An 18,073-nucleotide genomic window follows, 5' to 3' on the forward strand; every position below is an offset into this window, starting at 1 on the left:
ACCTCAGCCTTAACTCTGTCCTTCATCCTAATCCTAGACCTAAAAACAAACAAAAAATACCCAAACAGGTGGAGAGTTATACCTGGAATGAATGGTTAGAAGACCTGGGGAAAGGAAAGGGAGCTCACATTGCTCCCTGCATGGCGATGTGTTTGACATATGTTGTCCTCTCTGTGTCTCTTCAGTACAAAGAGGTGGCACTGGTGAAAAGAAACAAGGTAAAGGAAACAGTAGAACAGTTTGGAAGAACATTTTCTTATTCATAAGGAGCCTCATAAACTACCTCTATTGTATTCCTATTTGTCACAAGTATAATAATTGTAACAGTGATTTAATCTGATGTTGCTTTAGGCTTCTATTGAAGGATTAAGGAACCTTTTATAAGCTCATAAACAGAGCCTGCCACTATAATTCTTAGATGTTTTACCAATAATGAAAACATAATGCACTTGTGTTTTCACAAGTGCAAATATAATGTATTATATTATATTATTATAATATAATTATAATATATTAAAATTATATAATTACATAATATATAATATAATGTATATTGTATAATATATAATATTATATATTGTATATTATAATATATTACTCTTTGATATATTATATCAAATATAATATATTCTGAAGCTTATATTTCCATAAGCTTCAGAAATACTACAGTACAAATACTGTATTAGAATATATTTGACCTTTCCATATCAAATAGAAATAAATTTTTCTAACAGCTATATATATATTTTAATGCCATCATTGTACATTGTTTTTTATTTAAATCAATTAAAAGTCCACTAGACATATGGATGTTCTTTAGATTTGTACCCCTCCTTTTTTCTGTGAAACCAGGTGGGTGTCTTAGGGACCTGGACTTTATAACAACTCCAGCTATACAGCCAAAAAAATTCAGGTTTGTCACATTAGGGAAAAGCTTTTACTTGGAGGAAGAGTGATATATAACACAATTAAACTTAGTTTTGATAATTGATATTTGTCAATTGCTCATATGTACAAGATTATTCTTCATAGCATTGTTTGTTAACAGCAAAATATTAGAAATAGCCTAAATGTGCATCGGCAAAGAGAATGAGGCAGCCATTTACTTACTGATGTGGAAGCCTGTTCAAGATGTAGTTAGGTGGAAAAAATAGTGCAGAATACTGAATAGAGTTTGCTCCCATTTATTTTGAAGGGAAAAGTATGTGTGTGCATATATTATGTAACCACGGAATGTCAGAAAATCTTTGGGAATGAACGCAAGAAAGTGGTAACTGTGGTAAACCCCTCGTAAAGGAACTCAGGGTTAGGAAGTAAACTTACTTTTACTGTTATAAGCTCTTATACTATGTAAATGTTCAAAAATATTCAAAATAATAATAAAGTTTTTAAAAATAACATGGCAATTATGGGGAAAGTTGGTCAGCTTTGGGTTGCTGTAGCTGAGATTCTTCACGGTTTCATCATAGAAAGTGCTTGCAAGATAATAAGTTTCACAATTTCATGAGTAAACTAAAAGTACTAATCAGGACCAAAATTAAACTACCAGGCTGATTTATTTAAAAATCAAAGCAAAATCAGTAGACGACACACTTTTCTATTATAGGTCTTACACTCCAGCCAGAATAGTAAAGTGGGATGTAAAGGTAATCTGGCTGTGACCGCTGTTGGGCCACATTCAGCAGTTATTTCTTCTGATCCTATTGCTGTCCCCTCCCCACTGCCCTGCTTCTCTTGAGCTCCCCCAAGGCTTCCATTGTCTACCTGATGGGAAAGGTAGAAGGGAAATCTTTCATCAATATGTATAAAATGACAAAAGCACATGAAACAAGAATAATTAACGACTGATTTTTATGTTTTATGAGATAAAGTTTCAAATAAAGGTAATGTTGAGATTTTGTTAAATTTATAACTAACACTGAATCTGACTCACTGAACTAGAATTGATAGGGATTATGTTTTTATCATTTTGTTTATCAAATACAAATATAACAAAGTTTGATTAAAATGCACTATAATACAGTTATTTTCAAGGTTTAGCAAATGTATGTGGATATAATTTTAATACTTGCTTAAATAATACTGTAAGTCGGAATAATTCAAATTGGTAACATTAAGGTATATTTACAATGTGTTTTCTAAAATACTTCAGAATATTTCTAAGTATAATTATTTATTTTTATTGTATTTTTTTCATTACCATTTAGTCTCCCTACATCCTCCTCCCCCTTGCAGGCACCATACTGTTGTCCATGTCCATGAGCCCTTTTTCCTTTTTGCTCAGTCCCTCCACCCTGTAACCTTCCTACCCCGCTTAGCTGTCATCCTGTTCTCCATCTATGAGTCGTCTCTGTTCTGCATGTTAGTTCAGTTTCTTCATTAGATGCCACATGAGTGAAATGATAAGGAATTTGTCTTTCTCTGACAGGCTTGTTTCACTTAGTATAATGTTCTCGAGGTCCATCTATACAGTTGCAAAGGATGAAACTTCCTTCTTTTATACAGCTGAGTAGTATTCCATTGTGTATATGTCCCATAATTGTCTCCATTGTATCCACTCATCTATTGATGGACACTTAGGCTGCTTCCATATCTTGGTGATTGTAAATAACACTGCAATGAACACAGGGGTGTTTATGTTCTTTCGTATTAGTGTTTTGGGTTCGTTCAGATATATTCCCAGAAGTGGGATTGCTGGGTCAAAAGGCAGGTTCGTTTTTTTAGTTTTTGAGGTATCTTCATATTGCTTTCCACAGTGGCACTAATCTGCATTCCTACCATATAATTATTTCTAAAACTTATTTAGGTAAGTTAATAGCACTATCACAAACCTAAAAAGCAAAAATTGATGATCAACTAGATAGTTCTGATCAAATTTCAAACCTTATAATACTAACATGTACTGTTGTTTAGCTTAATTAAGAATTTGTCTGTGAAATATAGTTTCTCTAACACTTTGGGCATCAACGTCATAATCTTAGAAGAAAAGAAAAGATAAACAGAATAAACAGTGAACTCCTTTTTCTCTTTGAGGATATTTACACCTATATACATAGATAGGCATTTACAACTAAAGAAGTATACTTCAGCAAGTTCCTTTTTTTTTTCATTCCTTCAGAGTCTTATTTTTTTATGTCATTGGAACAAGGGGATTTCAGCTATCTGTACATGCACATGGAGTGGTTCAAGAGGGAAAATATTTGGATATAAAGTACCTTTCATGTCAGTAAAACATGAAGGACTTACTTCTTTTGCTTGTTTTGTTGACCTTATCTTAAGAAGAATGTATTACAAGAGCTCCTTAAATGCACAGAGTCATTTATACAATCTGTGTAATACCTAATGCCCTGTGAGTCATCTGATATTTAGTATTCACCTTGATGACTGTGCAGAGAACAGGCTTCACACACAGTTTCTGAATACCAGGCCTAGGAACACTAAACTTTGAAAATTTTCATGTCTTTTCAAGATGCAGAAGCTCTTATGATTATTTCTTCATTCTCTTACATGGATCAAATGAGTGGTCTTTGATCTTATCTGTCTGCTGTGATCAGTTCCTTTGGGAGGCTTTTATACTCATTCCTAAGAAATACTTGAGATGCATTCTGCCTTGAAGGGGAATTTGTGTGTGCTTTGTTAGTTCTTAAGTTTTTTTTAACTTGAACTACTTATCAGGTATTAAAGATTAAGTACATCATGTTCTAAGAAAATAACTAGCCAAGTATCCTTTCACTGCACATTCTTATCCAAGTTGACATGGAAAAGTTCCCTAATCAAATGCGTGACATGCAGATGTTTTGCTCACTTTCTGGCTACAGCACTTTGCCCTTTCCTCTCTCCTCCTTCCTTTTCCAAGAGCTACTTTGCAGATTTTCCATGTGTCGCACAATGCAACATGACATAAAAAAAATTATCCTGCCCATCTTCAAGGTCACTGTAAGTTATCTCAGAAGACAAATTTGTTATGGCAGATCATTTTTGATGCATATTTTCTTTGCTTTCATTTTATACTCGAGGGAGGAACTGATGTAGAAATGTGCATATATTAGGTAAAAATATGAAGAACTAAATGCCCAACAATATGGGATTCGTTAAATATCCATTCAGTTGAATACTATGCAGCCAGTTAAAATTACATTTTAGAATAATATTTAATGACATCAAAAATGTTTATAAGGATGGTGATAGCTAAAATTTATTGGGTGTTGTCTTTGCCAGGTAGCTTTCTAAATGCTTGTGGTCAGTGGGTTAATCCTCACAACAGTCTTTTGGGAGGAAAGTATTGTTATGTTTGTTTTAAAGGTGAGATGGCTGAAGCTCAGAGCATTTAAGAAGGGTGTCCACACTTAAATAGCTGATAAGGGGCAGAACTGGAATTCAGACTCAGGCAGTTTTACCCCAGAGCCTTTGCCCAGGCATCATTCATTACATGAAAAAATACCCAAGAAAAATTTCTGTAAAGTTTTCTGTGGAACTAGACAAAATGTTTTTAATTCATCTAGTAAAGCAAATATGTAGAAGGTACCCAATCAAATTTAAAGCAGAATTAGTGGAGGGGAAGGACAGCATGTCCTACCAGATATCAAAATATACTGTAAGAAGTAGTAACTTTAAAATCACTATATTGTGGCAGAAATAGAATAAATTAGAAGAGCATGGCACTGTTTATGTTCATAGGAAGAGGCTGCATGGCTGCTCCTAAATATCAGCAATGATTATCACCACTTAGAGGAATTTACGTGTGATTTATTTTTGTTTTTCAGGTAATCTTCAGTGAAACCTTTAAATCATATGATACTAACAATTTTATGATGCTTTTAAATGCTTTTAAAACTTTAGCTTATGACAATAATTTATTAATGCAGTATATATTGCTGTTTGACTTTATGTATGGTGTATCCTGCATTTTCTTCTGAATTGCTTGCTCTACAAAGTGAGTTTTCTAAAATGTTTTATGAGCATATATACGTAATATTTATATATTAATATATAAATGTTATATGTAAAATTATTTATAATATATAAAATATATGAGGGGGGACCCCCCAAAAAAAGAATTATTTCCTAGAGGGTGGGCCCCTTGTAGTACAGGCTTCCCTGATAGGTGAGTGTTCTAGGACCCCGTCTATATCCAGCACCAGCTGGTGCTGTTATGAGATGCTGCATTCAGCTTCAGTGAAGTTTTTTTGAAGACGCAATGCATTTGCCCATTTTATGATGGGTGATTTATGAATGGACTTGCTGACACCACCACTGACTTTTCAGCAGTTTTTGACCAAAAACAGCATGAACCCCTGTGCCCCACCTCTCCTAATCACCCAGTCTCAACCCAAGCAACTTTTTTTTTGTTTGTTTCCCCAATGAAAAAAGTCCTCAAAGGGATATTCTGACTTCTGGCCAAGATGGAGGCGTAGGTGGACACACTGTGCCTCCTCCCACAACCAAAATTAAGGACAAAAAAAATTAGAAACAAAAAAAAAAACAACCAGAACAGACAGAAAATTGAACTGTACGGAAGTCCCGACAACCATTCATCCAGACCGGTAAGCGGGGCGGAGTCAGCGGCCAGCAGAGAGGGGTCCCAGCAAGAAAAAGCGGTGGCTGGCAGACCCCAGTGGCAGACCGTAGGCAGGGGCACCAGAAGGCAACAAGCAGACCTGGTGAGGCGAGCAAGGCAGCTGACTGTCGACAGTCACACATACGAGCACAGATAAACCAGGTGAAAACAGCAGCGAGACAGACTGCACAACCCAGGGTCCCAGCGTGGGAAATAAAGCCTAAAAGCACTGATTGAAAACACCTTTGGAGGTTGAGATGCCGGAGAGACTCCCAGCCTCACAGGAGAGTTCCTTGGAGAAAACCACAGGGTCGTAGAACGTACACAAACCCACCCACCTGGAAACAAGCACCGGAAGAGCCCAATTTGCTTGTGGGAAGTGACAGAGGGGACTGAAATCCAACAGAGAACAGAACAAGTGCCATTGTTCCCTCTCTGACCCCACCCCCACATACAACGTCACAACCCAGTTCTGTGGGTTTCGCTGCCCTGGTGACCACCTAAGGCTCCACCTCTAACCAAGTAACAAGCGCAACCAGACCAAAAAGGCTCAAACAGAAGAACAAATCAAAGCTGCATAGCCAGTACTTTTAAGTGACCAAGAGATAGCCAACCTATCAGATGCACAGTTCAAAGCACTGGTAATCAGGATGCACACAGAATTGGTTGATATTGGTCACAAATTAGATGAAAAAATGAAGGTTACACTATGTGAAATGAAGGAAAATGCATAGGGAACCAATAGTGATGGAAAGAAAACTGGGACTCAATGCAGTGGACCCGAAGGAAGAAAAAAACATCTAATCAGAAAAGAATGAAGAAATAAGAATTCAAGAAAACGAGGAGAGGTTTATTATCCTCCAGGACATCTTTAAATGTTCCAACATCCAAATTATACTGGTACCAGAAGGAGAAGAGCAAAAGCAACAAGTGGAAAAGTTATTTGAACAGATAATGAGGGAGAACTTCCCCAAGTTGGCAAAGGAAATAGACTTCCAGGAAGTCCAGGAAGCTCAGAGAGTCCCAAAGAAGTTGAACCCAAGGAGGAACACACCAAGGCACATCATAATTACATTACCCAAGATTAAAATGAGGGAGAGAATCCTAGACGCAGCAAGAGAAAAGGAGACAGTTACCTACAAAGGAGTTCCCATAAGACTGTCAGCTGATTTCTCCAAAGAGACCTTGCAGGCAAGAAGGGGCTGGAAAGAAGTATGCCAAGTCATGAAAGGCAAGGACCTACATCCCAGATTGCACTATCCAGCAAAGCTTTCATTTAAAATGGGAGGGCAGATAAAGTGCTTCTCAGATAAGGTCAAGTTAAAGGAGTTCATCATCACCAAGCTCTCATTATATGAAATGTTAAAGGGATGTGTCTAAGAAAAGAAGATAAAAAATAGTAAAAAGTCAGCAAACTCACAGTTATTAACAACCACACCTAAAACAAAAACAGAAACAAACTAAGCAAACAACTAGAAGAGGAACAGAACCACAGAAATGGAGATCACATGGAGGATTAGCAACAGGGGAGTGGGAGGAAGAGAGAGGAGGAAAGGGTACAGAGAATAGGTAGCATAGACAGTAGAAAGATAATAGATAGGGGGAGATAATAGATAGGGGGAAATGTAGAAGCTAAAGAACTTACAAGTATGATACATGGACATGAACTAAAGGGGGGGAATGTGAGTGGTAGGGGGTGTGCAGGGTGGAGGGGAAGGAAGGGGGGAAATGGGACAACTGTAATAGCATAATTAATAAAATATATTTAAAAGAAAAAATCCTCAAAGGGAAATGTTTTGCCAACATGGAAGAGGTGAAACAAAAAAAATGGCAGAAGCACTAAAAGGCATCAAAATTGACCAGTTTAAAGACTGTTTTGAGTAGTGGGGAAAACGTCTTGATAGATGTATTGCATCAAGTGGAGAGTTACTTTGAAGGTGACTGAAGTTTAAATATGTTAACACACAATTTTTTATAGATTAATTCCAGGGTATTGGGGTATCCTACATATATATTTTTCTCCCATGTATTCAGGGCCTAAGTTAACCAATCACATAGAATCACCAGTTCAGTCCTCTTTCATTTGAGAAAAGAAAGTAATGGTAATAATTCTCTTTTAGTCTAGGGTTGAAGAAGAGGATTGTTTATTTGTGGTTTGAAGATAAGTACTGAATGTTACATATGTACCTTCTGTCTGATTGTAACCGAATGCAAGTCCAGCTGTCTGCCACTTTGAAAGCCAATACTCAAGAGGCAGATTTTGAGCAGCATGGTTTATTCAGGTGCCAGCAGCCTGGAAGATGAGGGACTCTTGTCTCAAAGCCCATCCCCACCTCTCAGTGGAGGCAGAGGTTTTCATAAGGAGGGAGAGGGGAACAGAACAGAGAGATCAAAGGGAGGAGTTGAGGAGTTCCCTATGTGCAGAGTAGCACAGTACATACTGATAAGGCAAGTGATGGTCCAGTGTGTGTCATCCTGGTTGAGTTTATCATGGCTTCACATCATCCTGGCCGTAAGTTTGGAGGTCAGCAAATCTCCCAGAGCTGGGATGCCTGAAGGTCAGAGTTTGTATATTTTGAAGTTAATTCCTAGGATTCTTACACAAGCATGGTGTCCATCTGTAAGCTGCATATTAGAATCAGCATTTACAGAAACAATGTCAAAAAATGGGTGGGTTACCATTTCCCACTGCTGCAATTCCCCACTGTTACATGACCACATTATTGAACTTATTATATGTTGTGCTAGTTTTTCACTTGATCATCTAAGATGTTCTAGGTATGTAATCACTTCGTTTATAGATAACTTTTTTCCTAATATTTATGATCTGTATGTTATATAACTTCCCCCTTAAATGGAATAGTTGTTAAAAAGGATGAGTAGTTCTTACAGAACATGGAAAGATGGGTTTGTATATCATGAAGTGAAAAAAGTTACAGAGTCCTATCCTATGTATAGTGTAATCCAGTCTTTACTTAAAAAAAATAAATAAATGAAAACAAGCAGTGCTTAAAGTGCTTAATTTGAGATTATTCCTCCTCTCCACTTAAATTCCTGTACCAGTTTAGGTGCCTGTCTTAGTTTGCTCAGGCTGCCATAACAAAATATCGGAGTTAGTGGCTTACACTACAGAAACTTATTTTCTCACAATTCTGGAGGCCGGGAAGTCCAAGATCAAGGTGGCAGCTGATTCAGTTCCTGATATGAGAGCCGTCTCTGGGCTTGGAGAAGACGCCTTCTTACTGTGTCCTCACATGGCAGAGAAAAAAAACGGGGGCCTTACAAGGCCACAGTCCTCCTGTCTTAGGGACTCCCCCAGTGACCTCATTTAACCTTAAATATCTCCAAAAGACTACCTCCATCTACAGTCACATGGGGAGAGGGCTCCAAAATGAATTTTGAAGGGACACAATTCAATTCATAGTTGTGCCTAAACTTTTTTTTTTTTGCCCAATATCCTCAGAAATCCTGTTTATTTTATTTCAGACAGGATTAGTTTTATCCTTCCTTATGACATTCTTAAGGTATTTATTACTTTGCAGTGTCATAGAATTTTAATCTAAATTTAACTGTATGAATCATTTCTTCTTAGACCCAAAATCGAATGAAGCTTATGGCCGACAACTATGAGGATGATCACTTCAGATCCTCCCATTCCAGTCAGAGCAATCATAAACCCTCCCCAGACCAGGTAAGTGTGCTCTTGAATGTGTTATAAAAAAACCATCATGCTCTTATTTTGATGTATTTTGTACTGTCATGCTACAAATTCTTGGGTATAAGTTAGAAAAATAAAAATAATAAGTTTCTGAAAATTCCTTCATATTTTTTAAACAAATTCAAGTTCTGTATAGGAAGGTGATGGATTGTGCTGAATGTTTTAAGAGGAGTTATTCAAAAGATTTGAGGACCATAAAGAATTTTTAAATTAGATTGAGAAAAAAATCTTAATCTTTGCAGAGATACATACTAATTTGTAACTGTCCTGCTTTTCTCAATAAAGAAATAATGCCTTATTAGAAAAATAAGAGTCTTGTGAGCTCAGTGTGGCACAGCTCTGGGTAGAAGTAACTGTTCTGTAACTGCAGATTTCAGAGTCTCTGCTCATCACCTATTAAACATGAAAATTGAAACACAGTTTCTTTACTCCATTTCCTTGGAGGATCCCCCCAGTATATGTCATTCTCAAGGAAAATTGTTGCCTTCAACTTCTCATCCATGCAAAAGAAGCACTGATGAGTCTGAAGGGAACCATATATAACTGTAGTTTTTTGCAAGAAGGGAACTCTCCCAAGATGTTGAAAATGATGGATGGGAGAGAGTGGTGAACAGATTACCTCATATCCCATTGCCAAAATCAGATTTCAACATCTTCATCACACTCATTCTTAAAATGTATAGCTGAGGAGGAAAAAAATAGTTAAATAATTACATCCATATGATCAAAAAGTCAAGGGAAACTCCCTCACTAAACATCTCTACTAAATGATAGCCATGATGTTAGGAGAAAAAGAAATATTACAGATGAAAGCAGCAATAATACCCACACTGCAATTCTTCTTCTAAAATTCAGAAGGTATAGTCATAGTATGATGACCTTTACTAAACCTTAGGCAAGCCAGTCTGTAGTGTATGCAAAATAGAGAGCTGTCTGCCTGAGGTCAGCAGTCTTTTTCTCCCAGGAAATCATTTTGTTTTCTGCACTTGCTTCTGGATACCTAGGATTAAATTTATGCCAGTGTATACAATATGGGTATTAGATCTTTTCCTCAAAACAGGTTTCAATAATAAATACAAGATAGATGCCTGGTATTTGTGGGAGGCAAACAGAAATGGAGAAAGGTTAAAGAAAAGGCAAGTACTACAGAAAAGTCTCCACCTTGGTAATTTTGCCCAGATAAGCCCAGGGATAGAAACAGCATCTTGGAAAGGTAGGAAGCATAGAGTGTAATGACAAACTAATTACTAATTTTGGTAGTTTAGGGAATTAGACTCTAATACAAAATGAGTCAAGAAATTAGAGACCATTTTCCCCTACTACTTATGCTTATGTCTTTGTTTTAAATACTAACCAACTCTTTTTCATTCCCATGCTGCTCTGGGGCGCTGCTCCCTTTGCTGCCTCCGCCCATAGGATGAGGAGGAGGGTATATGGGCATAGCCAATCAGATGGTCTTAGTGCAGCCATTTTGTTCAGAACGGTGAGAAACGGCTTTCCTTAACTTCAGAAATAGTTTTTGCTTGTTTGCTCTAATTTTCTTTATTTTACACAATCATTCTCATATCTTGTTTTTCTGTAATTCATAAAATCTTTTGGTGTGCTGTCTGGCTTCTCCTTTTCACATGATTCCTTTGTGTCTTGCTGTGCTTCTGACATAGTGGGGTTTGGGTTTTGTGGCTTTTTTTCCTTGTGTGTTAATAGTCACTTTTATAATTTTTAATACGTTTTGGGAGAACTTCCAGGGCATATAAATAAATCTCTCCTGTTGCGATTTTATTAACAAAGCATTCCATCCAGTGTGATTTTACAGTGTCCTGGTAACGTTTACAGAGACCTACATCAAACTGGAAATAGAAAATTGATCAACTATTCTACCAGTAGATTTGGGATATACTTTTTATGATAATTAAATATAAATATGTAGTCTTTTTTAAAAAGACAACCTGCACTGTGAAATAAAACCTTTTGTTTCTATTTATAGAAGAATGCTCTGAATGACGCACAAGGTCAGTAATTCTTCCAGAGTGCCTACCAAGGATATCCCCTGGGGCTTTGACATCACTCTCAAACTGTCCTCAAAAATAAGGAGAAGTAAAGGAACACTTTTTTAAAAGGCAGCCTACAGAATTCTTTCCCTGTCTGTTACAGATTGCTGCTGTGTTAAACAGTTGCCAGGACACTGTCTAGATTCTCCTTTCCATGCCAGTTGGCTGGAAAACATAGTCCAGCTGTGGCAATATCTCCCTTTGATCTGATGCCCTGGAGGTTTGACTAAGGAAATCCTTTTCTTAGGAAAAAAAATAATAATTATGATTAATAAGTTCACATGTATTAGTGCCCCTTGCACTCCCTGGATTAACTGCCCATGCTTATTAGTGATCTCACTCTTTTCAAGTCAGTTCTCCTTGAAAAGTCTGTGTCTTGGTGTTATACTTCTTAAAATGATGGGACATGTGTAGACCTCTCACTAGCAAACACAGCCAAGAAGGATGATGAGGTAAGTTGTGGAAAGGGGCATGTACTGTGAAGATGGGACGCTTTCCAAATTACTTTATTCTGAGAATGTGAAATACCCAGTACCAATCAAAAAGCTCGATGGGTTAGAATGTGGTATATCAGACAAAGCTTCAGTTGAGAGAATCGGTATGCTAATTCTCTTTACCCATTCTGCATCCTACCATGGTAGGTATTTGTCATCATGAAGCATGTGGGGCCAGGCAGTAGTTGAATGCTGTTCGCCAGACTTACCTTCTAAATGAACCTGCCTGGTCTATTTTAGCAGAACATACAAAGTTCTCAGCATGCCTTAGCAGGAAGCACCTCCCCCACATATGTGAACATGAACAGGATTATATTTTAGTTGCACATGGTCCATCTAGTGAACATGCCATGTGCTCTTGAAGGGAACAGTATTCTTTAATTATTGTATATAGTGTTGTATAAATATCAATAAGGTCCTGGTGCTTGATAGAGTTCAGGTCTTCCATGGCTTAACTAAAAAAAATTTGTGGTTCAGGTAGAGGGATCCAATCTGTTCATTGCTGAGAGAGAAGTGTTAATCTTCAAGTTTAATTGAAATTTTTCTGCTTGTCTTTTGAATTCTGTCAATTTTTGCTTTCTGTATTTTGAAGCTCTGTTATTATTTGCATACCCATTTATGATTATTGTGTACTCCTGATAAACTGACCTTTGTTACAAAATATCCCTCTATTTCTGGGAATATTCTTTGTCTGGAAATCTACTTTATTAGTCTTACATCACCAGGAGCAGTATAAAGTGACAGTGCAGGTCACTTTAAGTGTTCTCAGGCAAATACCCTGTATTTTGCCATGTGTAATACCTACCCATGTTTTTGTGTGCATTATTCATGGGATTATTATACCCATTATACCCATAGTATGTAATCATTATACCATGTAAGTGGACGTCCTTATTTTTCCCTCAAAAATTTTGGCAAAAAAGTGCACATTATACATGGCAAAATACAGTAATAGGCATCTAATGAGTATTTATTGAATATTGACTTTCTGGTATTATAGGAGTGGCAAATTGCCAGACAATATGATTGTTTCCTTTATATATAAAATTTGTGTTTCTTTTTAATACTCATATTTTGAAAGTCTCATAGAGGATGAGATGCTATGGATACAAAAGTACTTTAGGAAGTTAGTTACCTCCCAGATTAACTGTGCATGGGTCCTAGCCTTCTGATATTTAATATTGAAGGAATGACAAGAAAAATAACTTTATAATGACATTGTGAGTAGGCACTCTAGGTTAGATATGAAGAAAAATAATAATCTGATTGTACATACAATGTAAGATAGTTTTAATGGAGAGGTAATAAAAGAGTTGGAGTATGTCATGGACAAATTTATGTCCCTGAAGGACAAATTTATAAATGTATGTCTTAATTAACTTTGGCTCCATTTAAACTGCTCTCCTGATATTTATTTAAACCAGAGCTCTTTCTCTACATAACAACACCCCATACCCCTGTTTTATTCAGAGGTAATTGACTTATAACATTGTATTAGCTTTAGGTATACAGCATAATGTTTTGGTATATTGTATATATTGCCGAATGATTGCCACAATTAGTTAAAATCCATAACCTTACATAGTTATAATTTTTTGTTAATTTAGTCACCATGCTGTCATTACATCTCCAGGACTTAATTTGCCTCATAACTGGAAATTTTCACCCTTTGTTCCTTTCATTCATCTCACCAACCTCCTCCTCCAGCAACCATCCATTTGCTTTCTATATCTATGAATTCAGCTTTTAATTTCCACATATAAGTTCGATCATTCAGTATTTCTCTTTCTCTGTCTCACTGGCTTCACTAGGCTTAATACCTTCAAGGTCCCTCACTGCAGTCACAAGTGGCAATATTTACTTCGTTTTTGTGGTATTAATATTCCATTGTATAAAAGTACCACATTTTCTTATCTATTCATCCATCAGTGGACACTTAGGTTGTTTTTATGTCTGGCTGTTATAAATAATGCTGTAGTGAATGTAGGGATGCAGCTGTCTTTTTGAGATAGTGATTTTTTTCCCTTTTGATATATACCTAAAAGTGGAATTGATGAATTGTTTGGTAGTTCTATTTTTAATTTTTGGAGGAACCTGTTTTCTATAGTGGCTACATCGGTTTACATTTCTACGAATAGTGCTCAAAGGTTCCCTTCTCCTCATCCTCAGCAACACTGTTCTCTTTTTGATAATAGCCATTACTAATACCCTTTTAGAGTATAAAATACAATAATTCTGTTATGTTCTCCTGTTTATTATTATTCAATTTATTTAATTATTTTTTTATGAAAACCAAAACCAGCTCATCCATTTCTCTCACCTGCCACTCCTTCCTCTAACCACCTCCTGTCTGCTTTTCTTTTTATCTATGAGCTTGGGATTTTTTGTTTTTGTGTGTGTGTTTTTTAGGAAGGTGGTTGTTTGTTTAGGGGTTTTTTAATCCTCACTTGAGGACAAGCTTATTGGTTTTAGAGAGTGGGGAGGGAGGAAGAGAGGGAGAGAGACATTGATGTGAGAGAGGAACATTGCTCGGTTGCCTCTCATGCATGCCCCAACCAGGGGCCAAACCCACAATCTTGTTGGTGTACGGGACAACACTCAACCAGCTGAGCCACCAGGCCGGGGCTCAGGGATCATCTGGCATTTGTCTTTCTTTCTGATCTATTTAACTTAGTGTTATGTCCTCAAGGTCCATTGATGTTGTCACAAATGGCAAAATTTCATTTTTTATGACTGAATAATATTCCATTATGTATGTAGACATTGTATATATGTATATATATAATAGAATACATATAATATATAGGTATATATATATCAGAATTTCTTTTCTTTTTTTTTTTTTAGATTTTAGTTTCTTTATTTTTAGAGAGAGAGGAAGAAAGGGAGGAAGAGAGGGAAAAACATCAATGGGTGGTTGCCTCTCATGCACCCCCACCAAGGACCCAGCCTGCAACCCAGGCATGTGCCCTGACTAGGAATCAAACCAGTGACCCTTGGTTCACAGGCCAGCACTCAATCTACTGAGCCACACCAGCCAGGGCTGTATCAGAATTTCTTTTGCCATTTGTCCATCAAACGGACACTTAGGCTGTTTCCATGGCTATTTTAAATAATGCTGAGATGAACATAGGGATACATATATCTTTTTGATTTAGTGTTTTCATCTTCTACAGACAAATGCAAGTGGAATTCCTGAATCACAGGGTAGTTCTAAGTTTTTGAGGAGCTTCCATACTGATTTCTATAGTGACTGCGCCAGTTTACATTCTCACCACATCCTCTCCAGCACTTATTTCTTGTCTTTTTGATAATAGCCAGTCTTACCAGCGTGAGGCGAAATCTCACTGTGGTTTTGACTTACATTTCCCTGATGATTAGTGATTAGAGAATCTTTTCATGTACCTGTTGTCCATCTGTATGTCTTCTTTAGAAAAATGTCTGTTCAGATCATCAGTCTATTTTTAAGTCAGGTAGTTTGAAATTTTTGCCTGTTGAATTGTATGAGTTCTTTATATATTTTGGATATAAACACTTATCTTATAAATGATTTGAGAATATTTTCTGCCATTTGGTAGGTTACATTTTCATTTTGTTGGTAGTTTCCTTTGCTGTGCAAAAGCTTTTTAGTTTAATGTAGATTTACTGTTCACTTTTGCTTCTGTTGCCTTTGTTTTCAATGTCAATTAAAAATTGTCAGTTCAAAAATTATTGCCAAGAAGTATGTCAGGGAGCTTACCACCTATGTTTTTTTCTAGGAATTTTAAGATTTTATGTTTTACATTTAAGTATTTAACCCATTTTAAGTTAATTTTTTGTGTATGGTATAAGATATTGTTCCATTTTCATTCTTTCACATGTGGCTGTCCAGTTTTTCCAACACTGTTTATTGAAGCAACTTTTCTGTCCACATCCTATAGTCTTGGCTCATTTGTCATAAATTAATTGACCATATTTGTGTGTGCTTATTTCTGGGCCCCCTGTTCTGCTTCTCTCTGTGTCTGCTTTTAATGCCAGTACTATATTGTTTTAATTCCTGTTACTTTATAATATATTGGATTGGCCAAAAAGTTCATTTGGTTTTTTCCATACGATGGCTCTAATAGCACTTAGTTGTCCTCATTCAAAACAATTTTGTTAGGTTGTATTGTGACAGCTGTCATATTAGTGTGCATTTAAGAACAACTTATCAAAATTGGGGAATTTTTGTGTAGCCATTTTAATATTGAAGATGGAAGAAAATATGTGACATTTCCAGCATATCATGCATTATTTTTTCAAAAAAGGTAAAAACACAAGTGAAACACAAAAGAAAAAGATTTATGCAGTGTATGGAGAAGGTGCTGCAACTGATCAAATGTGTCAAAAGTGGTTTGCAAAGTTTCACACTGATTTTTTGCTGGACAATGCTCCAGGTCAGGTAGACCAGTTGAAATTAATAGCAGTCAAATCGAGAGATTGAGAACAATCAGTATTCTACCACAGGGGAGATAGCTGACATACTCAAAATATCCAAATCAATAGTTATTGGTGAAAATGAAAACTGTGTCTTTTCTTTTACAGAAAAACTAAACGGTCTTTTCAGCCAATCCAAAATTTAAAATCAGGGAACATGATGCCGCCAGCTCAGTTTTTTTTCAAGATTGCTTTGGCTCTTCGGGGTCTTTTATGGTTCCATACAAATTGTAGGGGGGTTCTTTGTTCTGTTTCTGTTAAAAATGCCCTTAGAATTTTGATAAGGATGGCATTTGATCTGAAGATTGCTCTGGGTAGTGTGGACATTTTAACAATATTAATTTTTGTAATCTGTGAGCATGAAATATCTTTCCATTTTTGTGTCCTTTTCAATTTCTTTTATTGAGTTATGACTTGGTTAAATGTTTTTCTAGGTATTTTATTCCTTTTGATATAATCTTAAATGGGATTTTCTTCATTTGTTTCTGATAGTTCATTATTAGTGGATAGAAATGCAACAGATTTTCTGCAAATAGTGATATTTTTACTTCTTCCTTGACAATGTATATGATTTTTATTTCTTCTTCTTGCCTAATTGCTCCAGCTAGGCTAATATTGTGTTGAATAAAAGTGGCAAGAGTGGGCATCCTTGTCTTGTTCCTGATCTTAGCAGGAAAAACTTTCAGCTTTTCACAGTTGTTAGCTGTGGGCTTATCATATATGGCCTTTATTATGTTGTGGTATGTTCCCTCTATACCTACTTTATGGAGAGATTTCATCTTAATGGATGTTGAATTTTGTCAGGTGTGTTTTCAGCATCTATTGAAATGATCATATATTTTTATCTTTTATTTTTATGATGTGGTGTATCACATTGACAGATTTGTGGGTGTTAATCCTACTTGATCATGATGTATGATCCTTATACTGTATTGTTGAATTTGGTTTGCTTATATATATTCATTAAGGATAAAGGCCTGTAATTTTCTTGTGGCATCCTTGTATGGTTTTTGTATCAGGGTAATACTTGCCTTATAAAATGATTTGGAAGCATTCCCTTCTCATCTGTTTTTTTTTTTTTAAGAGTTTGAAAAGGATCACTTTTTTCTTATAAAAACACTTTTGTGTTTTAGAAGCATTATGACTAATGTGATTGCTTTGCCATGGCTGCCTTTGCCCTCCTGGCCCACTTGGATACTTATGCCCCCAGGAAGTAGAACATAGGGGCATTCCAAGTAAATTTACATATTTTATTCACAAACTAGGATTTCTTTGACCACTGGTCACCAGCCCAGAAGTATCTCAAACACTCTTTCACCTACTCTTTCTTTTAAAAGCCCAGAGAGAGCCTGTGTGTGTGTGTGATATGACTACAATAGTCTTATATTTGAAACTCAAGAAGGAAACAACTGCATTCCAAAACAGATAAATATGCAGGTCCAAAAAAATAAAAGTATTTTTTTAACTGCCACATTCATCAATACTGCCTAAGTAGCAATGTAGATAGATACCACTCCAATGTGTCATGGCATAGTAGGTTATCCCCAAATGTTGTCAGACCTAATTACCTCTAAGCAGTACCCCATAGTGGCAGGTGACTTTTTCTTCAGACCTGAAGATGATTTTCAGGCAACAGAAGGAAGCAGGAGCCACCACCTCTGCACTGTGATTCTAAGGGATTCTTGACAGGCTCAGTGATTACATGAGGTCTGTGGAGGCAGAGACCTCTTAGGCCACCTAAGTAAGTTGTAAGTGATTGGAAGAGACCTTTCTCTTAAGTATGATTTGCCACAGAAACACC

General features: G+C 36.4%; 1 protein-coding gene across 10 annotated transcripts in view; it reads left to right on the top strand.

The window, feature by feature from the left end:
- The window catches only part of ERC1 (ELKS/RAB6-interacting/CAST family member 1), a 564,233-nt gene that overhangs the window by 459,860 nt on the left and 86,300 nt on the right, over window positions 1-18,073 (top strand). For 7 of the 10 annotated variants that reach the window (XM_045830450.1, XM_045830453.1, XM_045830452.1 and 4 more), the window contains one exon: window positions 9,150-9,248. In XM_045830450.1, the coding sequence (XP_045686406.1) occupies window positions 9,150-9,248 (99 nt within the window). Of the gene's footprint in view, window positions 1-9,149; window positions 9,249-10,691; window positions 10,759-18,073 lie in introns of all 10 variants that reach the window. The other 3 variants (XM_045830458.1, XM_045830457.1, XM_045830460.1) reach the window with 1 other exon arrangement.

This window comes from Phyllostomus hastatus, unplaced genomic scaffold (genome assembly GCF_019186645.2).
Source record: "Phyllostomus hastatus isolate PE091 unplaced genomic scaffold, TTU_PhHast_1.1 phas_contig_152, whole genome shotgun sequence".
Lineage (NCBI taxonomy): Eukaryota > Metazoa > Chordata > Mammalia > Chiroptera > Phyllostomidae > Phyllostomus > Phyllostomus hastatus.